We start from the raw sequence: 25,625 nt of genomic DNA, 5'->3' as shown, positions 1-25,625 counted from the left end.
TCAGACTTAGAAGAGGCATCATAAACTATTCTTATTCTTGTTGTTACTTTTCCTTCACGTATAACGGGCCTATGAGGCATATAATAACAGTTAGGTTCATTTTCAACAAACTTACATTGTTCAACAATCCCCCTTTCAACTTGTTCTCTAATTATATTATCATATTCATTATATAGGAAATCATTTCCCTTTAATTTATGCTTTAGTCCTAGAAATCGTTGTTTAGCAACGAAAAAATTATCAGCGAGTTGTGATTTATTGTCCTTCCAAAAGAGTTTTGTTTCGTATCTGCCGTTATTAAATTTTAAAGTGTCGTTAAAATGCTTAATAGTATCCAAATCAGTTTCCGAAAATGTTTTGTTTTCATTTTCAATTCCTATCGAATCCAATTTCCAAAATGACTGCAAATCAAATGTGTTTCCTTCAACGGCAGATAAAAACAACGCATTAATTCGAGTATTATTATTTTTTACTTTACCCATCACTGTGTATCCAAATATGGTCGGTACTATAAACAAACCATCATTTATCATTGAATTACTTCCTGTTTGTATATACCAGAAATGCTCCGCGCCAAGCAGAATATTTATGTTCTCATTAACGGGACTTGTATCCGAAAGTTCCAAACCTTTTTTAGTCATAAATTCTTTAATGTTTTGACATGTTGATGGCGGCTGGAATTCTATTGATGATATTAATTCTATCCCTATAGCTTCTACAACAAGGCAGCGATCATCGTTTTTATTTTTTATTTTTAGACTATATACATCAAATTCTTGCGAGTTACCGCGCTGATTTCCAAACGAATGAATTGTTAGAAATTCTTTTCTAATGACTTGAAATTCCAAATCGCACGCTAACTTGTGGGTGATGAAGTTCCGTTCACTACCTGAATCAATTAATAATCTTACGATTCTCGATTTATTTTTGCTTTAAGCAATAACAGAACATGTCTGTAAAAGCACACTATTTTCAGGTTTTAGAGTGTTACAGTGGGAAGTAGATACTAAAGTTTTATTTTGCGTATCTGCGGAGTTAACATCTTCCATTTCTTTCGATTTCAAACGGCAGAAAAGTTTATTATGATTTTTCTCGTTACAATGTTCGCATGTTTTTGAATGACAAAACACCGACAAATGTTTTAGAAAGCATCTATAACAGCGACCTTCATGTTTCAATTTCTTTCGTTTTTGTTCGTCAGAAAATTTCAAACATCCGGCAGATGTATGTTCGTTTGATTTGCAGAATATGCAAAACATTTTTACCGATGTGTTAAAAGCAGAAGCTTGTGATTTAACTTTATAATTTTTTAACCCTTGTTTAGGATTAACCCCTGTGTATTTATTACCTTTTGAGCTATTAATCAAAATACTTGCTTCTCGGCATTCAGTTTCGATTTTAATGAACTCTATTAATTCACTTACTTCTATATTTTGGTTAGATGTTCTTTTTCTATGGAATTCAAGAGCTAAATCTTCAGGTAACAATTTAAGAATTATTGGGTTCAATAACTGTCCGTATGAACCGCTAGTAACATCTAAACTACTTAAATTTCTAACGCAGATTTGTAACTGATCATAGAGCTTTCTTAACCCAAAAACATTTGAAGAACTTTTAACTGGTTCTAACTGTAACAACATCTGCATGAATTTTGATATAATAACATCTTTACGACCAAACCTCTCTTCTAAACTTTTAATACATAGATCATAATTTTCTTCAGATAAAGCATAACCAGAAACACAATTATATGCTGAACCAGATAATAAACTTTTCAAATATGTAAACTTATCTATTTTAGATAAACTTGGATTAGAATGAATAGCATTATCATACGAATTAAAGAATTCGAGCCATTTACTGGGATCATCAGCAAATTTTTCAATACTTAATTTAGGTAACTTTACTGAAGCACTACTTGTAACAACATTATTACCATTCAGAGTACTACTAATACCATTACTAGTTGTAATTATCCTTCTTTCAACAACTTCATTACTGTTAATTTTCTTTACTTTACTAACAATCTTAGCTTTAAACGTTATAATTTTTTCATCATACTCTTCACATACAAGTAGTTCGTTATCATATTCTTTTTCATCAATTATGAGAGCATCGATCTTTGAGTCAAGAGTTTTAAGTTTCTCATGGTATTCAATTAACAATTCATATGATGAATTTAAATCTTCTAGATGTTCTTTACTTAATTCTTCCGATAATAATTTCTCAAGTTTATTTAGAAGTGTAGTAACTTTACTACGTACAATAGCACGTTTCTTTTTCTCTTTTGCTAAATCATCCATCATGCTTCGTTTTCAAAGATCGATACCAAGAACAAATAAATCAAAATTCTTACCTTTCAAAAGGTAATTCCCCTTGTTCCGGGTTTCGGCACCAGAAAAATGTATGGTGTCTCTCTTCATGAGTCATAAATTCAAAGATCGTTTCGTTTCAGGAGTCAAGGTTGGGAGAGCATTAGAATTTCAAAGTAAAACTTCAAGATTTCTTAGAACATAGAAATAACATTTATTAACGATAAACTTATATTACTTATATTACTTCCGCCTATAGCGGCCATGAAACATAATCAAGCATCAAATAATGACATGCGTCATTGTTCATGTTCAAGCGTCAAGTGGAATATTTTTCATCGGCGCGCATCAAGAGCGCCACCTATCTACCAAAAAGACGGAACATTACTTATATCGTTATAATTTTAAGCCTGTCCCTTAACTTTCACAATAAGCAGTAAACCTCATTAAATTAAGTTTTCAGTGCTGTTAGAATTAATTCGAGAGGTATAGCATAATGAGCTAGCAGAAAACTTTAAATGTTTCTAAAAACTCTCGAAGCAATAATAGCCAAGAAAATTCCAGGAATCTGGGAAAAGAGTTTCAAAGCCTGGAGTTCCTAGAAGAGTATCTGGAATGAAACGAAAATGTATCAGAGAAACTAATTACGTAAACTGCTAGTTATAAGTCATTGCACGTAATTCATTAACTTGCGCAACAAAAAAATGCGACGAAGCCGATTTGTGCGAAATCACGGTGAGTAAGTTTGGCAGTTTTTGAGATAAAAGACGCAACCTAATCAATCAATCATCTCATAATGAGATTACTCTTGAAACTTAAAGTTTTCGGCATAAATTTTGCTTAACTTTTTAAATGTGTATGTTATACCGTAAAGGGTACGATTGTCCATTTCTCACAAAGGATAAACATTTGGCCGGTCAAGATACTTAAGCAATGGTTTTTATTTTCATAAATATCGTTCTAGTTTAGTTTCATGAACTCTAAACGGGAACCTTCTTTCTTTATGCGGACTGAAAATAACTGTTTGCCTTAAAAATCGTATTTACTTAAATTGAAAAATAGTAATATTTATATTGATTTAAAAATACTCCGCTGCCGTTTGCAATATGTATTTTTCAGAGCATCATAGAAGTTTCTGAGTAGAAGTTGCAATTATCCTTTATTTATTGCAGTTATTTTTGCAATTATAATACATGTGTGCGTAACAAAGTGATAAAATGTAGAGATAAAACATTTCGTTTTTATTTCCTATTTTAGGTAAACGTTAGAAATATTGGAATGTATATAAATGGCTAATATAACAGTTATATTGGACAACACTTCTATAATACTTCAGGTGATTTGTGTTTTAGTGTAAGTACTTTTTTAGGATGTTATGTTTGATAATAACTAAGTTATGAAAAAGAAGGTTTCACATTTGAGTTATTTGCACATTCTGCGTTGAACTTTAATGTCTGTAATAACATTGCAACGTTAAATGAATCTTCTTTTGCGCATTCTTTAACTAAAGATTTTCTTTAAAAGAATGTATGAGGGACAAAATAATATGTAAAAGTTTTAAATATATAATGGCGAGTAATGAAAATAAAATGAACATCACAGTGTTATTCTTTGATAAAGATGTTCTATATTTTATTTCTCTTACGTTTCGTGATAATTTATTATTACAAACCACAATAAAATAATAAACTTTTTTTCCTTTCAGATTGGTTTATCGGTGAAAAGTATTTGTGCAGAAAAATGTGAAATGTGAGGGAATTTATTTAATAAATTCTGAGAAAGTGAAAATGAACTGCAGTGATGGAATACAACGCAACGATCAAAAACTGGGCAGTGGAAACTTTAGTCATTGAAAGCAATAATAAAGTATGAGGAGTCATCATATTTCAACAATTTATGTGATAATAAAAGCACTTTTACAGAAACAGTTCTTTGACGTTTTTAAATTAAGTAGATTTTATCCTAGTTTGAACGAAGTGCGAAACTATAATTCTGTGCTATTGGGTTGTGTTAGTAACGCACCTCAGATTTTTATCACTGACTATTGAAGTGCAGACAACGAAATACCTATATTATCTATCGCTCTTTATCATTGAACTCTCTCTTTTGCATTTCCGAGAGGCTGGAAGAACAGCGTGGATATAAAAGTTCCAAACTGTACACAACGAATATGAAAAGTTTTGACAGCGGGCGCATCCATGGACATAAGCCATTGTTTTGACAAAGGGGTGCGTCCCGTTTCGCTCACAAACTTTGGGTTTCTGTAAATTCTAGATAGTGATTAAATATCATAGTGATTAAATATGTTTACCTCAAGATCTGGTGCTCAACCAGAAGAATACGAAAGTTGTGCGAGTGGAGTTGAGGCATGCAGCTCGGATGCTCAGACGAAAAATTCAGAATTTTCGCAGGTAAGTGTTAATATGCATTCCAGATATAAAACTCCAAATAATCAGATGAATTGGAAAGATGTTCCAAAATTTCCCATAATTCTGGATAGGTTTTTTTAATATATTAAAAGAAAAAAGGCCAAATACATATTTCTTGAAATGCAAGTGAGCGAAACTTATTTTTTCTTTAGTTGCATTTAATTTCTAAAACCGTTACATAGTGAAATAAATTGAATGATTCTGAAGAATATTAAGAACATCCTTCACGAATTGTAATAATACTGCAAATATTCATAAAAATTATCGATTTGCTATATCAAAACGTATTTTGAATAACATCAGATAAATTCTTAAAAATAATAGTCACATTTGTGGAGAAGTCCATTTATTGCTTTTTAATCTCCGAATTCGTTGGTTGATTAAAAATGATTAAAATGGGATAAATTAAACATTTTGTACTTTGCCTAGTGGCAACACTTTAAGAACAGTTTATTTCAAACCAACGACGCTAAATTCAAGATTCATGATTCATGCAGAGGTAATTCGTACCAAATCGCATGTACGTCAGTATAAAATATAATTTTTCTAAGTTGTAGAGACATTAAGATCTTTCTGGAGGCCGGAGAGAAGAAAAATTAGCAACCGTCTTCGCCGGGAATCGAACCACGGACCTCTGGATACCGGCCCAGCATGCAGAACCACTACACCACGAAGGCACGCTAGGAAGGCGGGAGAAATACCTTATATACTCCCCCTTTTAAAGGGCCACTGGGGTTTTTAGGCGACCCAATCGCTAAATTCTGGGTGTGAAGAATCCTCATCCAACACCCTTTTAATTCGGGCGCCACTGTAGAGACATTAGGTTATTTGGAAGCAGGAAAGATGAAAAATTAGCAACCGCCTTCGCCGGGAATCGAACCACGGACCTCTGAAATACCGGCCCACTGTGCAGAACCACTACACCACGAAAGCACGCTAGGAAGGCGGGAGAAATACCTTATAAAGTTATAATGCAGCATTTAAGCTGTTTATCGTAAGACAAAATATTCTTTCCATGAAGACGAACTGTCAATTTGTTACCTTATTTCTTTAGACTAAATTTACAAAACAAACATTTATTGTAGTTGTGGAGATTTATTTAGTTGACTAAAAGTTAATTTTCAGTTAAAGCAACTTTCCTTTAAGTCACGTTTTCATCCTTGCTTTCGTGCTAGAATGCTAATCAGCTAACACGAATGTATTCAAATTGAGGTAGAAAGAAGGGCTATTTAAGGGAAGGTTTATGAAGATAATTTTAGAGAGAGCGTGTTATGCCTGTTTGAAGGCCACGTTGCTATTTTGAATTACTAACGATTTGATTCTGTATCGCTGAGTACTTCTAGCCTTGTTTCCGCCGGGCTCTACGAGTCAGAGCCTTCTTGCGCGTTAAATTATCTTATGCGCCGTTAGGCTAAATTTAATACATTTTAAGTTACCTGTTTGAGTTAAGCCAGAAATGTTGGCTTTATGTAAGTTAAAGTGGGGCTATCTGTGCAACTATATTTGCTTGAATAAAAGATTCTTTACACCCTTCTTCTGACTTTTCTGTTGTACTAGAATTATAAAGATAATTTCTCATACAGTCTTTTAGAACTCATTAGTTTATGCTTCCCAAGAATACGACATTCTATATATTTAAGTAATAATTGATGAAGTAAACTAAGCGAAGTGGACATACATGTAATAAATATATATGTAATACTTAATTGCTTTTCCATTAATGTTTATGAGGTACATATTTTCCGAACATTTTAAACCAGTACACCCTGATACGTTTTCCTTTAAATAAATTTAATGACTGAATAAAATGTTATGTACTGCACCGTATTAACTTTTTACACTATTTAAGTTATCGAAAACGTTGAATCTGAGTAATTAGAATTTTGGTTATCTGGAATCTGAGTATTTGGAGTTCTACTAAAAATTTGTTTATATTTAATATTTAGATGAATATTTTATCTCTAATTATACGTTTATAAAAGGAAGAAGCGATGTATATCGTTGTCACATTATGGAGCATTCTTATATCGAATAGAAAAAGAGCTAGATAAATCTTAACGATGATTCACTGGGTCACTTTCAGGAAATCCTACAGCAGAAAACAAGACTACAGCAAAAAACAAAGTCTTTCCTTTAAGGCAATTTGCGTATGAAGAAAAGTTTTGATATTTCGTGGCTTAAAAGTAATTGGTTTGCAACAGAAGAATTTTAGTGTTTGAATATCAGTTCTCGTGTAATAGGAAATTTAGTAAGTTCGACTATTGTTTACCGGTGGGAAAAATCTCTCAAAAGTCTCATTTCTGGCATTCTTTTGCTTCACGCATTTTTGGGTTCTTCTGCTGAGAATCCCTCCCCCTCCCCTCTCCCTCGGAATAACTTAATATACTGTTAACATTTTTTTTGTCCTTAAATATAATATGAATAAAAGCTTTTCATTAAGCTTTTCATTTAGTTTTTAGATAATCTATACATGTATAACTAATCATTTTTCTTGCCATATAATTAATAACGCCATATAATTTCCTGCTTTAAAATCAATACATTATTTCATATAATGCATGATTCAGACCAATTTCGTCAGAACTGGAAACGTACACTCTTGTACTCTTCATTTTCTGCAATGATATTAATTTTAAATACATTCTGAAAAATGTTAAAGAAAATCTTTTAAAAATTTTCCATTTTAAACTTTTTTTTATCATTTGAATTCCATGAAGTGCATCTATAACTTGAAGAAAAATGGCTAGATTTTGTTGGTATTACTGTTATAACCTTTAAACGATTAAATGATCATCTCATGGATGAAGTGCTTAGTAAATATTAATATTAATGTAATTCAAATGCATGATTATATTTTTAAAATGTAAACCGTAACGAACACATAATTTATAGATCTTGTTATATCACATATACATGCATGTCCTAAACTTCAGCAAGAGTGGCAATTTTGTGTTTATAGATAAAAGTGGAGACAAATATACCAAGCTATTTAATTCTAGGCAATTTTATTTAAGTATCGGATGTTCACGTCTTGAATCGTAATATAGCAATCTCAGTTCCGTGCCGACCGAGTGATATAGTAGTTCCTGAATCATAATGTTTCACCCTCTTGCATTAATTAGCCTTGCTTGTTTTCCAGCAAAGAACTGCTAGTTATACTTCTTCTCTTTGTAATGACTCACAAGTACTCAATAGAAAAGTTTGAGAACTATACAAGTTAGTTGATTTGATGAACTTCAGTATTCAAAAGTTATGTACTGTTGTGATTCGATAAAGTATGGCATTATTATCCATTAAAAGAAGCGCTTTTGCAAATGTGGCTGAAGAACAAGCGAACATGACTTTTAGCAATATGGTTACAAGAGCTGTTGCTCAATTTCCATTGTGCAGCTCCTGCAGCTCAGTATATACATCAGTCATGATAGCGCCTTACAAAATCACGATATGTATAAATGATAAAATAAAAATCGTTATGATATCACCATAACGATACATTTATTGCGCATTTTCTGCCGATATGCCTTACTGTTTTCACTTCAGAATCAATTTCTGGAATTTGGTAGCAAATTCATTAGATTCTCATCGAAGAACAAAACAATAACTTATTGCTGTATAGTCTAGTTTCGGTGGGTATAATACTACTGCAGACGCTTTCTATGGTACTCTAGATTGCGCTGCATAGGCGATTCATCTTCGAGCACATAATCCTATGTAATTTAAACTTCAAATCACAATTTAGTTAAATATCTTCGTTCCTTTGCGGCAGTAGAAGTGGCTATGCATGCAGTGTCGATTTCATTTAGCTTATTGCAAATTCTTGGAATTGGGGGAAAATTGGGTTATTTGAATATGAAAAATTACACAAAAGATATCTACGTTATGGACAACGTCTTTGTGGAGGAATTTTGTAAGGGAAATTGGTTTAAATAACGGAAATCAGCGATGCAGTCTGGGTTCGAACCTGGATCGAACTATCAGTGCTTAGCGGTTTTAATCATTCGGCTACTGGTAGAACTATTCGCAAAGAAAGGACTACCCCCTGAAGTACGTCTATACGCATTCCGAAATTTAAAATCTACATCAAAGCCTGATGTGAAGCCCTTTACGTAATTCCAAATTTCATTGCAACTTTGGTGATTCTGAGGAAAGCAAATTTTAATTGATTTCCTCGGAATCTCTCATTGACGAATATTCTTTCTATGACGAAGATAATTCCGAATTATCTCCTGTCAAAAGATTTCGCAGACAATAGTTGCTTCACTGTTGATTTTTAAACGTTTCTGTTAAGGGAGATTTTATTTTAATGAAATTTATTTATTCATATATATACACTACCCGACATGACGACCCGTGCATATACACTACCCGACATTTAAAATGCAACAATAAGAAGTAGTGGCCAGAAAGTGATGAAGCTCGGCAAACGGAGAGAGGGAACAACGAACAGTAAGTGATCTTTATCTGGAATGATATGCATAATACAGAGCGAGAACAGCGTCGGCTGAGTATAACAAGTGACAAGTGACGGAGGACGCGAGCACCACCCTTCTACCATAGCGGTTAATTGGTATAGCGCCGCGTCCCCCTTGTCTAGAGCATCCTAAGATGGTATGAAGAAGGATGAGGGGCCACATGAACCCCTGACACCAGTCGCCGATTTGAAATACAGTGCCATACAAGTGGCCTTGGCAGATAGTGAATTGCCATACAATAATAATTTGGTTCATACAGCACTTTACAATTGAGGTACATATTACATATGATGGCGTATTACAAATAAGGTACACAGTACATAATCTTACATATACAGAGACATATGCATTTAAATATGCATATTATATTACATTAATTTGATTATAGGAAATTATATTAAGGTTTACATGTGAGCCAAGGGCAATATCGTGTTACATTGGTTCGTATGTCTTACAGCAGAACTTATCATATGTAAATTTTGCATACATTATACATTATATACACTATACTATTACATTATACACTATGTTGCTATATACTACATTATACTGATATAGTATATACACTATACACTATACTGCCACACCTTTAGGCAGTTTAACACAGATCTATGCCAAGTGCAGAGAGTTTATCTCTGTTAAACTGTGTATCTCTGTAAACTTTTGTTAGTTTGTACATGAGATGTCGTTGCTTTATATAAGAAATTTACAGAACGCTTGGCGATTGGTCTGCGGGATAGGTATATGTAGTCTAGTTGTTAGTGGACATGTTGTGACATAGTGTTCCGGAGTTCCCACTTCTTCGCAACTGTATATATCTGTTTCACTGATGCCGAATTTTGTAACGGTATGGGAAGTGACCATACCCCGTAATGTAGCGTATGAGCTGTGGATTCCTTATAGTCCTTCCCGGATCAACATATGTTAGATGATAGTAAGTTCTGCATCCTGTCTTTCCTTGGTCCCATTCTTCCTGCCATTTAGCCGTAGCATGGAGTCTCAAGGATCTTTTGAGGTGAGAAATGGGCCAGGAGATATTCACTGGAGCAAAGGTTCCACGTAAAGCCTACTGATACATTAGCTAGCCTATCTGCCATCTCATTTCTGTAACCTCCTACATGTGCCTTAGTCCATTCCAGCATGTAGGACTGCCCAGTGTTCTCTCGCAATCTTTGTTGTATGGATGCTATGGTGGGTGAAGAATGTTCCAGATTATTAATGGCGTATAAAACGGATAGACTGTCTGTCTTAATGGTTGCTTTCCTAATTTGTTTTTGTTGTAGATATTGTATGGCCTGTTCCATGGCTATAGCTTCACCTTGGAAAACACTATTAAACTCCCTAAGGGCGCCTTGCCATTTTTGTATTATTATTGGTGGACACAAGGCAACGAAGGCACTGCTAACTTTTTTGTCAAAACTTTTTTGTCTTTTTTTAGAGCCGTCAGTATACACTGTGATATCTGACGGTTTTTCGAATAGCCGTAGTGATACCCTTGATTCGGACACCTCTGCCCTTCGTGCGGGGATAAATTTGCAGGTTTGTGGCCTGTGGTTCGAAATCCTCTGGTAGAAAGAGCTCCTAGTCAAAGGTTACTGGCCATTTCAGTTGCTTGACGAGCAGTTGGCGGCTTCTTCTTCGATACGTATGTGTAGAGGAAGCAATCCTGCTAGCACGTTTATTGCGGCTGATAATGTCGTGCGATAAGCTTTAGTAATATTTAGTAAGGTCTTTATACTGTAGATAGGGGCCTTATCTTTCTGCCTTGCATGGTGTAGGCCCATATCGCTGCGCTGTAGGATGCTATTTTCTCAACTACTGTAAGGTACAGTGTATTTTGTATGTGAGGGATTAATCCCCATTGAAAGCGTTGATGTAGACGTAATTGTTTTGTGATAATGGTCGTACGCTGTTTTATGTCTAATATGTGGGGTATTGACGTCATTTTTACTTCCTTGTACGAAGTAAAAAGGAAGTATTGTAATCTCGAAACGTTTCAGGCAGCATATCTCAACGAAATAGTCATTTTGACTGCTATCGAATGCAATTTAGCAATGTTTTTGTGTGACATCTGTACGTAAGGACAGAATAAAAGACTCTTTTCCTCCAAAAAAATCACTAAACTGCTTTAAAATGAATTCTGAAGAGAATTTTTCGTGGCACCTGTACGTACGTATGTGCGTGCATACGTACGTACATATCTTGCATAACTCAAAAATGAGTAACCTTAGAACGTTGAAATTTTGTATATAGGACTGCTATAACATGTAGATGGGCACCTCGTATTTTGGTTGCAATCGGCCGCACAAAACGTATAATCCACTCTGTTACCCGGCTCAGTAATCTCAGTTACTTTACTCTTATATGTTTGTAAATTGTACGTTTTTTGCTTTAAAAATGATTGAATTATGTTGTTCTTATCTTCCGGTTAAGGTTTTCATGCCTTTAATAAATCTGTATAAAATATTTTTAGAATTATCAACAATTTTAAAGGTGTTTAAGTGCCGCTAAGCCTAATAATTTTTTTGATGGTGGCCATTGCCATCTGAGATAAGAACAAATTTTCTACGATGATTTCATTAGCAGAAATAAGATCACGAAAATTGAACATTCCGTATCATTCGCGTAACTCGTGACCCTGAAATTGGCATAATTTTCGGGCCACTCCTTCTTGGTGTTGCATTTTCAATGTCGTGCATTGTATATGACATGCAAATGAAGTATAGTCAAAATCGAATTTTCTTTTATATCTACTTATAATGATGAGTATTTATTCATTCATCTAATATACAAAATAAACAACAATAAAACTTCTGACGCTACTTTGGTAGAGAGGCGCACGGCTTTTTGGAGGGGAAAAATTACGTTTAGCTGTAGTACGATACGATTTATACGGTAACCAATTGCTCTACCAATGATTTATTGTAACCCATAGTTTGAGAGCTATGGCGTTTCACGTCATTTTGTTTTTAAAATAATGCGTTTTAATATGTGTTTTAAATATTTTTTATGGCTGCTAAATATTAAAAACCGAATTAATTTTGCGTTTTTATTTGAAATATTTATTTTATTATTTATGATATTTTAAATAATTTTATGTTGTGAATGATGTAATCAATGACGTCATTTTTTTAAATAATGCGTTTATGAATTTATATATAAATTTAGTAATTTTATATAATCTATAAATTTTGCCTTATAATATATATAAATCTTGTGTTTTAAATATTATTTATGACTGTTAAATCTTAAAACATGATTTAATTTTGCATTTTTATTTGAAAAACTGATTTTATTATTTATGATTATTTTAATAGTTTTAATGCTGTAGATGATGTAATCAGTATTAGCAATAGAGCGCCGTGTCGTATGACGTCATCTGCTTGTAATTGCTTTTAGGTGCTTAATTCATTGGCTCATAGATTGGTTACAGGATATCTGTGCATTATACCGCTATTTTAGAAATTTTACGCAGGTTTTACCGTTTGTTCTGTTCTGTATTTTACTCGATATCTGGATATTAATGGCTTCTTCAATTATAACCATGAATGTCGTTATTGGAAAGTACCAAAAATTATTGGTATCAGAACTAATAACTCTTCTTTAAGACCTTTTGGCCAATCTGGCTTTCTAAAGCAGAAGTTCAGTTATAAATTGTTGCAAGGGTTAGAAGAAATTTATTTTAAATTTTTGTAGGAAAACTTTTGCTAATTCCTTCGTCAATGAAGTGCGAGAGATGTGGATCTTAGATGAAGTTTGTTAAAAGGACCGATTCTAAGGACAGTCGCATATGGTATTGTGTTCGCGGTGGAAGAAATGACCGCTAATTGCTTCATTTTAACTCTGGTATTAAATCATTAAAATTATTAATCATTAAATTAATCATTAAAATATTCATGGGTTCTTCGTACGATAGAATTCAAAACCATCTCGGCATTTTTTCAGAGGCAGCCGATTGGCGCAGTAATGAAATCGACGTTTTAGTGAATTTTGAATTTTGAAGAAACTAAAACGGAGAAAATCGGGAGACCAGAGAAAATTGTGGAGATTGACGAGTCTAAAATTCGGAAAATAAAGTATAATAGGGGTGGACTGGTTAAAGGGCGACTGGCAGCTGGTTTTGTTTTCTGGTTGCTGTGGAATAAAGAACATCCGATACTCTTCTGGCTTTAACTAAGGATTGTATCGAACCGGAAACCCAAATTATTTCGGACTGCTAGAAAGCTTATGACTGTTTGAGCGAAAAAGATTTTGTTATGCTTAAAAACGGTGTTTTTTAAGATGGCAGATGATTATAAAACCGAGCCATTTTAAACTGATATATCAAAAGAAGGGTTGGATGGAATTAACACTAATGGGTAATTGTATTTTTTATATTGCTTCAGATATCAATTTTGACGTATGCATGAGAATGGTAAATTTACCGGCCTCTGAGTATAGACAGTAATGTGTACGTAGAATAGTTCTATGATAAGGCATTCGAGGGTTATCTGGGTCCACCAGCGGCCGAGCGGTAAAGTCGCTGAACACTGGTAGTTTTGTCCGAGGTTCGAATTCCGCGAACGGGATGGCTGCATGGGTGTTTTCGTGGTTTTCCCCATGTGTAACGTGTATACGACCCAGTTTCCCTTAGAAAGTCCTCCACGAAGGCATCCCTCCCCTTAGGCAGATAGCCCTCGAGGCTTTGCCGTTATTAAACAACCTAACCTAACCTAACCGAGGGTTATCTTCCCAGGACTCGAACTATCAGTGTTCAATGATCTTACGGCTCTGCCACTGGTAAAGTCGAGTTTGAGGGAACTCTACAGAGGAAGTACATAAGTGTCGTTAAAACGTCATGTTTAATCTTTTCAATGTTAATTGTTAAAGATATTACTAAAACTCGCATATATTATTAATTAGTTCCTTTTTATAAACTAAAATCAATGTACTTTATAATGTGAAAAGTAAACTGAAGATCTTAACCTCGTGAATTAGTAACACTCTTCTATTTTCTCAGAAGAGGTTTTCTTCGCAAAATAAACAAAATCTTTCAAATATTAAGAGGAAAAAAAGATGATAACTTTAACTTATAACAGAAAAGTCCTAGAGAACTTGCTTTTCTCAAGGAGTCATTGAAGAGCGCTTCCTCCCCCCCCCCCATTCTCTTACGTCAACCAACAATTTTATCCCTCTGGAATCAAACTCAGTACAAACTGGAATGACATTTCTGTAGGTGTTACTGTGTATATCTTCATAGAAATGTTAGTTCCCTCTATGACAGCCAAACGTTCACATTAAAATGCAATGAGGTGCCAACACAGAAACTGAAATATCGCTTTCCAAGAATCGTCAAATATTTGGTGGAATGCAAATTATATAGATAAAAATGACAACTATCAATAATGAATAGCTAGCTGCCCACAATATGTTGTCGAAATTTATAGTGGGCCTAGTATCAGGACACCTGAAGGGGCTATGCGAGGAAAATGTTCACTGCTTCCCAAAGGCAGTTTTCCTCTAGCCGAAACCAGTGGGATATAATGTTGCTCTTTTGAAAGATGTATTTAGTGTTTCACCTGTTTGGTGAAAAAAACGCTTAAAGAAGAGAAAGAAATAGTCGGCCAGGGTTTGAGTGTGGCTGGTTCAGTTGCACATTATTATAAACAGACTGTGATTACTTGTCATCAACCATCTCGACTTCGCACATCATTCATGCATTCACATTAAGAAGTGTTAATTACACAATTATCATACGCTCATTACATATGACTACAGGTATAGCATTTTAAAGATAAAAATTTAATTCTTAGTTTATTTTATTGATAATGCGCTTTTCGAATGTTTCCGTTAATGTTATGTATTGAGGCATTTTCGGAAATGACTGCCGTAATCGTAAAAGTCTATGTATATGGGTTTCCTTTAAGGTAGTTTTGAGCTTTTAGAACATAAATTAAGCTTAATTTTATCCTTTTCGAATTAAGCTCATTTGGAACGTCCATTTACAGTAAGCAATAAATATCTAATTCTAATGTTTTCTCTTCATCTAATGGGATTTAAATACGCGATTGGAACAATTCAGTGACTTGGGACAACTGAAGAATTTAGCGCAACAATTTGTAGAAACGTTTATTATTGCTGTTGCCGACGTTAAAGATAGCGTTCGTTGCCATTTCATACAAAGTAAAGTTTGCAAATACAATAAATGAAGTTCCTGAGATAATTTCCTCTAAATCTTATTTTGTGTTTGTGTTCGATCTTACTCTTAGACTTTGAACCGATTTATTCTGATTCTTTTTTTTTTTTTTTTTTTTTCTAAAATATAAGGATATACAACATTTGGGAAATTTCCCAAAACTTTATAGAAGGTATATGTGATATTTTAACACTTGTTATCTTTTTTAACATCTGAATAACTATTTCTTTGATTGGGGAAGGGGGAAAGAAAAAGAATTTTTCCGTTGGAGACAATAATAATAATAATAATGCTAACCATAATACACAAGTATAAAAGCCTTTCATTTTCTTTACACTTTGTATGCATGAATATCGGACCTTTAATTGCTCAAAGCGCGTTATAATTATTGTTATGACTAAATATCAAGGAAATTAGAAAAAACGGAGTAAGCCTTCTCCATATGCCGTGCAATGAAAATGAAGCCATGAAATATCACGGTTTGACGTCACGACTCGTCGTGGCCTCTGCCATAAGCGGACTTCTGGTTGGTTTTGTTTACATTCTAATCGGTGTTATTTACATGTTAGCTATTCATCATTGATCGCTTTTAAGTCCCCCGCTCAAATTTTAATACTTAATGTGAAATATTTTTCTAATTAGTATATAGAAAAATTGGTCAAAAATTATTAATTAAATATACGGAGTTTTTTTTTTTTTTTTTTTGACAAGTACGAATAAAAGTTAATATTCTATATCTTCAAACCTTTTTGTAAGATTTATACCACACTGTAAAGCAATTATTTCCATTTATAGGTTTTTCTGGGGCTTTCGTTATTCATGTTCGTTTCTAATAAAAATAATGTAAACTGGAATTTCAAACAATTAAAATCTTGAAATCTCAACAACGAGCAACAAATACATTGTTGAGATGTAATACCAAGTCGCACAAAATTGCTTCGGGAGCTGCATATGTTCCGCCAGTCTGAGACCGCTGGACTAGGTAAACGTTCATTATATATTTCGCGACTGCTTTTCCAATTTCCCCTTTAAAATAAAAACTGCTACTTGTCCTAGTATCGAGTAAATTTAAAGAGACATTAGGTTAATTTGAAGCTGGAAGAAGTGAAAAATATGCAATGCCCTTGCCGGGACTCGTACGTCGGACATCTCTAATATGCGCCGAGTGTGCTCAAGGCAGGAAGGCATGTTAAGGAGCCGGGAGAAATACCTTATTAACTGACTCCCATTTTGAAAGCTCTACTTGCTCAATTCTGTTAAAATGATTTGAAATAAACGTGAAAATTATAATTAGTCGAAATAAAATATACAACCAAAGTTTTCCTGATAATTAATGCTAAAAGTTGATAAAGTTCCAAGATAAGCGAAATCCGAGATAATCAGATTATATTGAGGTTTAATTGTTCTCAAATCTCATCTTCTGCAATTCTGTCGCAAAAAATAAAAGAAAAAGAATTATTTTAAGTTGCATATTATGAATGTCAATAACGAACGCTGTTGTATAGATAAATGTGTTTTTGCAGAAAATGTCCGTTCAGTATCAAAAATAATAAACTAATTACTTGCAAATTACTATCAAAAATAATAAACTAATTACTTGCAAATCTTTTTCTCCTGCAGATGAGAATTATTAAGTATTGGCACTTAAAGTAAAACAATACCGTCATGTTTATTTAACGACTGAGCAATTTCCAAGCCTAACCTTAATTACGTTTTGAAGGTAAGGATCATTATTAACGATTATTGTCATATTAATAATAATGTGAAGTGAAACGCGAAACTTTAAACGCTTGGCTGACCTCTAGACAATAAGATGCAATGAGTGTTTAGGTGTAACCATCCGAGTTAATTTTCTTGCGCTAAAAAGTATCCGGCGGATTAATGGTAAAAGAAAGATAGCTGATTAAAGGATTATTAGTAATTTTTACTCTGAACAAATTGTAATGCTTGAAAGTAACATATTAATTATTAATATTTATATTACACAGCAATGAATGGCTTCAAGTAATAAAATAATATATATAATTAAGGTAGTATTCGAAGGTTAGTTTTTTTTTTTTGGGGGGGGGCGATAAAATATTTGCGTTAAATTTTCTTTTTGCGTTTTCTTGCTAGATATCCCAAATTATCTATAGACGTACACCAGTGGCCGAACAATAAGATCGTTGATCACTGGTAGTTCGACCTAGGTTCCAATCCCATGAATTGGTTGACAGTATGGGAGCCTCTGTGATCTTTCACACGTATAACAAGACTACGACTTAGTTTCTTTTAGAAACTCCACCACAGAGGCCTTCTTCTACTTAGCTCTTATTTTATGCTCTGCCTTAATTCTAAAAATCCATCCAGTCCTGTATATAAAAAATTGTTATTGAGATAGTAACTTAAATATTTACATACGAATTCGTAAAATTTGTTGCTTACGAGTATATTAGGATTGTTACAAAAGGTACTTGACAGTATTATTGATCTTACAGTGAACATTGAGTGTTTACGAAATGTCTTCGAAACTCGAAGTCTTTCGATATGCTGTAAATTTCTAAAATATCGTACCTTCCACGATGTAAACCTGCTCATAGCTGGGACTAAAATAATTCCCTGCTGAGAGCATAGAACCTGCTCATAGCTGACGATTAAAATAATTTCCTTTCATGTCTAAGTACACTTGAAAACTTTTTCTTAAGTCCTAGGTTGCTCTTTTCAAAGTGGTAGCGTGAATTGTATGGCGTATCTCGTTCTTTGAATTGCTTGACTGCATAGAATATATATTTTTGTGCAGGTCCTTCAGTAGGTCCCAAAAAAAGAAGTCGACAGGCATGAGATAGGAGAACCGGGGGGGCATAACATTAGTGAGCTACATGCACCCTCCAAAAAAATTCAGTCTCTCTCAGTAAAATGAGAAGTGTGATTCTGGCACTCCGGATCTCCCGATCTAATGACTGTCGACTTTATTCATGAAAGGTTTTTTCGAGTTGAATTCATGAAAAGTTTTTAAGTTTTATGAAAAGCTATTTTCACAGTATCAAGCAAGTAAAGCTTACTCTGCAACAACACGTCAAGCGGTTATGAGTCTTCGGACATCTGAAGGTATTTAAAGGCTGAGTTATTAGAGTATTAAGGGGACTCATACACCTTAAAATCCATAAGATGTTCGAATACGTGACTGTTGCAAGAATTCGGATAACTTATTTAATATAAAAGCAATTACTACCAACATTTTATAGATGACTACATAATATAGCTGCTTTTTGAAATAGTAATCCAAAAGTTTGTGTTGCCTCAAATATTTTCATAATTTAATCCGCTTTGTGACAACATTCTTCGTCATGTTTCCAACTTGCGCGCACAGTTTAAAACATTCTGTTTCATAATTTAATTCCATATTTAATATATAGCTTTTATAACATCTGGAAACTACTGTGAACCTAAAATTCTAAAAATTTTTATTTTATTTTGAAATGAGTTTATAAAATGTATTTTATTAAAAAAATTTGTAATGTTTTCGTCCATAATTTTTTTCAAAATTAAAATATTCATCAGATTGTTGTTTCAGTTAGAAAATAGTGCCCATATAAAAAATTCCATCCAATTTCAAGTATGTACCATTAGCCATTTTTAAAATATCATGCGCGCAAGGTGGAAATATGGCGAAATATTTTGTCACAAAGAGGATTAAATTACAAAACTATTTGTGGCAACACAAACTTTCTGGTTACTAGTTTCCAAAGCAGCTATATCTTGAAGTCAGCTGTAAAAAGTTGGAAGTCATTGCTTTTAAAATAAATAAAATATCCCAATTCTTGCAATAGTCACATATTCGAAGGTCAAGAGGGGTTTAAGGTGTACGAGTCCCCTTTTAATGACTAGCTTTCTAACGATGTTTTTTTCCCCTCGCTGTTGCTATAAATTTCATCCATCTTTAATGAGCTCTTGTATTTATATCGCATTAAAATACTCGATCTTGGCTGTTAATATTTTTTATGAGCAGCAGTTTGTCTCTGAGCCACAGAAAATTGTAAATAAAATAGCTTTTTCATACTCGGAAGCCTATATGCTTAATTCTCCCCAATCAAAAAAGCTCCAGTTTTGTTTTGGAGTTGATTCTATCGTACCTCCGAAAGTTCAACGCTAGTGATATCACGTATGTATGCATAAATGGCGTGATTCTTCTCTATAGCACGCAGCATTTCAAATAAAGTGGGTGCAATGAAATCTAATTACTTGCCAAATCATACGCTTGAGCAAAGACATCCAAATTAAAATTTACGATGTGCATAAGTATTTGCAGAGTTTTATATAATGATTATAATTTTATGTAGTTTACACAGTATTTTTATATGCTACATTTATGTGCAATAGTAGAAAAAGTGAACGATACAAACGATGGAATATGTTGTAAATTTTCCATATCATCGCTGTTCCATTTTTCCATCGCTGTTTTCATTTTCCATCGCCGTTTCCATTTTTCCAAACTTTTTTTTATAAAAAAACAGACAGGGGCAGGTTAATCCGTCCCCGGTAAATCCAGAATTTTCTATATTATCACAGCAAGTTTGTAAGGATCTTAAGTTTTACTAACGTTTATTTTATTTTAAATCTTTAGTATCGCTTCTTATTTTCTACTTCCGGCCAGAATTAAAAGCGTTAACTTATTTATGCAAAATTTGTCTGGCGAACGCCAAGTACTTAAGTTGTGGCTTTTTGCCAAGCGAGAGAGAGGAAGGAGTTAGTCGAAGCAGGCCGCTTACCTTAGAAGTTTTACTCAGTTGCTAGTTGCCTTCCAGGCCAGAGGTTTAATCCTCGTGATAATTTTAAACGTATTGTAGTGTTAACAGTTCTCTGTACTACATACGGCTTCCTGTTAATATCCGGCCAATCTTACACGTAGGCAATTTGTTGATTATTCCAAATTTAAGTTAGAGTTTAGTTATATTTTTATATTCTTACGTTCAGACCACAAGTAGTTGGTCTCTGTATTCCGAAGTACGGAAATTATTGTAAAGAGTGAAAAATAAAGGGTTTTGTATACCCTTCCTGTGTATCTTGTCTACTTCCCACATTTATTGAACATAGCTTTAGTAAGCTCCCTGTTCCGAGTCAGGGTCTTTGCATGTTCCCAAAGAAAGTAAGGCGGAACATTGACCCTGATAGTGGCGCCCAACGAAGAAGAATAACCATGGCCGAGTTTCAAGAAGAACCTGTGCTGCCTGCAGAAGCGGCTCAGAATCCAGAAATGCCAGCTGCCGCCCTGGAAGGATTTGGTTACATCGTCCAGACCATGCGCGCTTCGATGAAACCAGAACCAACATTTAATGGAAACTCAACGGTAACCAGTTTTTTGGAAAAATTGGATGACCACTTCATGCTCTACCCCGTGCACGAGTTTCAAAAAGTTACCTTAGCTACCAGCGCTTTTAGGGGCCAAGCGCTTAACTGGTTCAAATGTATAGGCAGAAGTCTCTTGGGTGAAGCAGGAAGTCCCACCTATACTTACGAAAATTTCAAGACTGCCCTAGTAAAAGCCTTCCCTGTCGTAAGGGATCGTGCGAAATTAGAAACGGAACTTTTCAGCATATATCAGCAAAGAATCGAAAATCTCTCAAGCTTTATTTTAAGAAAAATTCACGTCTTCAAACTCTTGTATGGAAACCGTCCGGATCCTGAGATAATTCAAGTGATTTTGCCGAGGTTACTTCCCCAAGTGCAAGACTTTATTGAATTAAGAAATCCGACTACACTGGAAAAGTTATTTGAGCTAGCAATCCAGTTTGAAAGTAGAAGAACGGCGGACATTGAAAGAAGACGCCAATATCAACAACGAAACCAATTTGGTGCGCCAAGACCACAGCAAAGTCAAACACACGGATACGGAAGCAAAGCAAATCAGTGGGCAAGGAAACCCGAGCATTCAAAAACCGCCGGCGAACGTCAACAGTTCAATAGCAACCCAATAAAAAAGTCTCAAGGCCAGTGGAAAAAGAAGGAAAGCATGGAAACAAAAAAGGATTTAAACTAAAACGGATTTCTGCTGACGGGAGGGTGCGGAAATCCGAAGGCCAAGAAAACCCCTCTTCCTACAAGTTAAATACAGTAATGGTGAAAAATTTGACTCTTCCGAAGATTGAACTGTTGGTGAATAATATCCCAGCCACCGCACTCCTGGATACAGGCGCGCAGTGTTCCTGTGTGGCAGAAGATTTTTTTAGGAAGTATTTTCGTAAATATCGCATATATAATTCGGATAATACGACTGTGTTAGCTGCGCAAGGAGAAAGATGTAAGTGCATAGGTAAATTACCACTATACATCCGTATCAAGGACGAACAAGTAAAGGTTATGTTTTTCATAGTAAAGAATCTGCAAGCACATAATATGTTAGGAATAGATTTTCTTTCTGAGGCACAAGCAACGCTGGATTTTAATGAAGCGTCCCTTAAGCTGACGATGAAACCAGTTCGAGAAGAAAAGGCTGAACCGCCGATGTTAAACCTTGACCACCTGCCTAATGAAGAGCAACGAAGAATCCGACAAGTGGTAAGTGAATTTGCTTCGTTATTTAGTGATATTCCAGGATTTACTCAGGTTACTAACCATAGTATTGACACCGGAGATTCAATGCCAGTTCGCCACAAAGCATACCGGTATGATAAGAATAAGGAAAAAATTATAGAATGGCATATTACCGATATGCTACGTAAAGAGATCATAACGCCCATCTCAAGTAGTTATGCTAGCCCGGTGGTTTTATGTAAGAAAAATAATGACTATCCATTGACACATCCAAAAAGGTGGAGATTCGCGATTGACTACCGTAAATTAAACTCCATAACTTAATATCCGGTATATCCGTTACCTATTATTGAAGAAATTCTAAGGAACATAACATCGACCAAATATATGACGACTTTAGACTTAACGACTGGTTATTTTCAAATAGGGGTTAGGCCTGAGGACGTGCCAAAGACTGCTTTTATAACCAAGTCTGGCACTTATGCATTTCTGCGTATGCCGTTTGGCCTTTCAGGGGCACCGGCAATATTTCAGCGATGTATGGACATTGTGTTAAGGGCTGTTCTTGGAAAGTCCACATTTATCTATTTAGACGATATCATTATTACTAGTGATAATCTCGACCAACATGTACAGGATTTAAGACAGGTGTTTTCTTTATTAAATGAGGTCGGTCTAAAAGTTAATGTCGAAAAGTGCAAATTTGCAGCCCCTGAATTAAAATATTTAGGTTACAAAATATCTCAGAAAGGAATCGAGACAGACGAATCAAAAATAATTGCTGTACAAATATATCCGACTCCAAACACGGCGAAGAAGCTCTTTTCTTTTCTAGGACTTTGTTCATATTATAGGTCCTTTATAAAAGATTTTGCAGCTATTGCTGAACCATTGTTAAAATTAAAAAGGAAAAAGGCAAGATTCTCGTGGACGGCCGAAGCCAATAGTGCGTTCGAAAAATTAAAGCAAGCATTAACGCAAGCCCCTGTGTTGAAATTTCCTGAAAAGGATGAGAATTTAGAAATTTCAGCGGATGCTTCGGATTATGCGGTAGGAGCGGTACTTTCGCAAAATCAGCAGCCCGTGGCATTTTTTAGCCGAACTTTAAATCAAACACAAAGAAACTATTCCGCGACCGAGAGAGAGGCACTTGCAGTTCTGTTAGCAGTGCAAAAGTTCCGAGTCTATTTTGGAAAGGCGCCAATAACAGTGTACTCTGATCATGCGGCGGTAACTAGATTGTACTCAGGGAAAAACTTATCCCCAAGGTTAATAAGATGGGTACTCAAGCTACAAGAATATAATCTGGTAATCAAGCATACCCCTGGAAAGGAAAATATCGTAGCAGATGCCCTATCCAGAATTAAAATAGATGAACAAGGTAATACTGTAAAGGTGGCAATGCTCACAGAATGTACAATAAATTCCTGAGAAACTGTAATAACCGAACTGGGTAAGGATCCTGAAAATTTTAGCCACCAAGATATTATGGCGATAAGAAATAGGGCGGCCCATTAGGAACTAATAGATGGTCTATTATTTTATACAAAAACCACAAATTCCAACAACGAATTTCGACCTGTTATCCCAGCTAGTCTTAGATTAAATATCCTGCAGGAGTTGCATGACAGCCCTTTAGCTTCTCATGCTGGTATTCGAAAAACTATATAACGCGTACGCGAGGCAGTCTATTTTCCTGAACTGCAAAAGTTAACAAGGGCGTATGTCCAGTTCTGCCCAATACGTCAAGCAGTTAATTATATTAATTTCCGCCCGGCCGGGTTTCTAAATAGTATTAAATCCGAATTTCCAAATGAAATAATTGGCATCGATTTATTGGGCCCTTTCCCAAAAAGTCAGTTAAATAAAAGTCGCTATCTCCTTGTTATGGTTGATCATTTTAGTAAGTGGACCGAAATTGTTCCCTTAAAACGAGCCTCCGCGAAATTAGTTACTGATTCTATTTTAAATAAATATATTTTAAAATACGGGGCGCCCCTAAAAGTTATATCGGATAATGGTCCTCAATTTGTAAGTAATGTATTTGAAGACATGTGCCTAAAACTGGGCATACGTCATTTAAAAATGGTCCCGTATCGGCCGCAATCAAATATAGCGGAACGGGTCAATAGAAATATAGTGAAAATTATCCGTAGTTATGTTAAAAATTTTCATAAAAGCTGGGATAACTATGTCAATGAATTTGCTTTCGCCCTAGGACCGCAAAACATGATACAACGGGCAAAACTCCTGCTGAGTTATTTTTAGGCAGAAAGATTATAACGCCGTTAGATAAATTATTTTATGTGCAACAAAGAGCCCCAGAATTTAAAATGGGTGATATAGAAAAATTAATTAAAGAAGCAAAAAAGAATACTGAAGTAGCACAGAGAAAACAGAAGCTTTATTATGATTTGAAACGACGGGGAGTAACTTATAAAGTAAGGGATGAAGTGTTAAAAATTAAGCATTCACTTTCTTCAGCACCAGAAGATAAAACTGCCAAATTTTTTCCACGATTTGAAGGACCATATGTCATAGAAAAAATAACTCACGCTTAGTGGTGTTAAAAGCCAGAAATGGTGAAACGTGCTCCGCAAATATTGATCAAATAAAACCCTACTATGATCGTAATAAAATGAAAATTTTCAAAGATCTTTTGCAGGATCCGGCACGGCAGACACGGCAGGCACAAGCTCCAGAGGTGGAACAACGTCAAGCACAGGGACAAGCCATTAGGAGGCAGGAGCAATTGAAAAGAACGTTTCCCCGCTGGAAAATTGAAGGTAACAAGAAAAAGAAGCCGTTCCACCGTCCAGAAAAGAGAGCTCACGAACACCCCCAGAATGAAGAAGGGAGAAGTACGACGAATCCAAAGAAAGCCAGGAGAAATAACGGCAACTATAACCCGGCTCCCAAACGGAAGATCAACTCATCGGACAGGACTCTCCGCAGTAAATGTCGCCGAACTGCGGAAGGGCCACCAGCGGCGGAGGAAAAGTTACAAGGAAAATTTGAACGGCCAGCAACGAGGTCCAAGCAGGAACGCGAAAGAAGTGTCCCGGTTCCGCCAAGACCAGCTGCCATCAAACGGCCAAGACCACGGGTAGAGGCGAAAAAGAAGGTATTCAAGGGTGACCGAACTGGAGGAAAAAGAAAGCTTCTAGAGGAAGGAACTGAAGGGCGAGCCCGCACAAGAAGGAGGATAAATCAAACCAGAATCTGCGCTACCTTCCAGGACTGGGCTCAGAAAAGAATGTCCGAATATCACAAAGATAAGTAAAATTTTATGTAACTTTGCAAACTTAAGTTAATCTTTCATTCTTACTGCAAGTGGCAGATTTCAAGAAGTTTTACCTCATGCGAGGTCTACCTTTATCGCCAAAAAGGCGAGAAATGAGTTGTTACCGATTTTGGTATTATGTTTTTCAATTACTCGCGCGTAAAACTAAAGTTGATGTAGAATAGGAATGTGTAAATACTTAAATATTGTAAAAGTTATTGTATAAATTTTATTTAAAAACATTCTGGCAAGAAAGAAGTTTTAGTCTGAAAGACTTTTTGAAATGTAGTATTTCAATGTAGAAGAATTGGCACTTGCTTTGAAAAGAATAGAAGTTAACTATGTACTACTAATGTATGTTTTAAAATGCGTAAAATTAACGGCATGTTAATATGTTCTTATATACAATGTGAACTGTTATTTTAAACGTTAAGAAATACTGTG

At 34.9% G+C, this 25,625-nt stretch overlaps 1 protein-coding gene across 2 annotated transcripts in view; it reads left to right on the top strand.

The window, feature by feature from the left end:
• LOC118205417 (dual specificity protein phosphatase 22-like) overlaps positions 1 to 25,625 on the top strand; it is a 288,792-nt gene that overhangs the window by 192,506 nt on the left and 70,661 nt on the right. For both annotated transcript variants that reach the window (XM_085820462.1, XM_085820461.1), the window contains exon 2: positions 4,018 to 4,723. In XM_085820462.1, the coding sequence (XP_085676588.1) occupies positions 4,616 to 4,723 (108 nt within the window). In that variant the 5' untranslated portion in view covers positions 4,018 to 4,615. The remainder of the gene's footprint in view (positions 1 to 4,017; positions 4,724 to 25,625) is intronic.

Source organism: Stegodyphus dumicola, chromosome 7 (genome assembly GCF_044657685.1).
Source record: "Stegodyphus dumicola isolate Sdum_Otavi_A_Nest chromosome 7, ASM4465768v1".
In the NCBI taxonomy this organism is placed as follows: domain Eukaryota; kingdom Metazoa; phylum Arthropoda; class Arachnida; order Araneae; family Eresidae; genus Stegodyphus; species Stegodyphus dumicola.
Note: the sequence above shows the minus strand (reverse complement) of the source record. Positions and strands in the feature narration are given on the sequence as shown.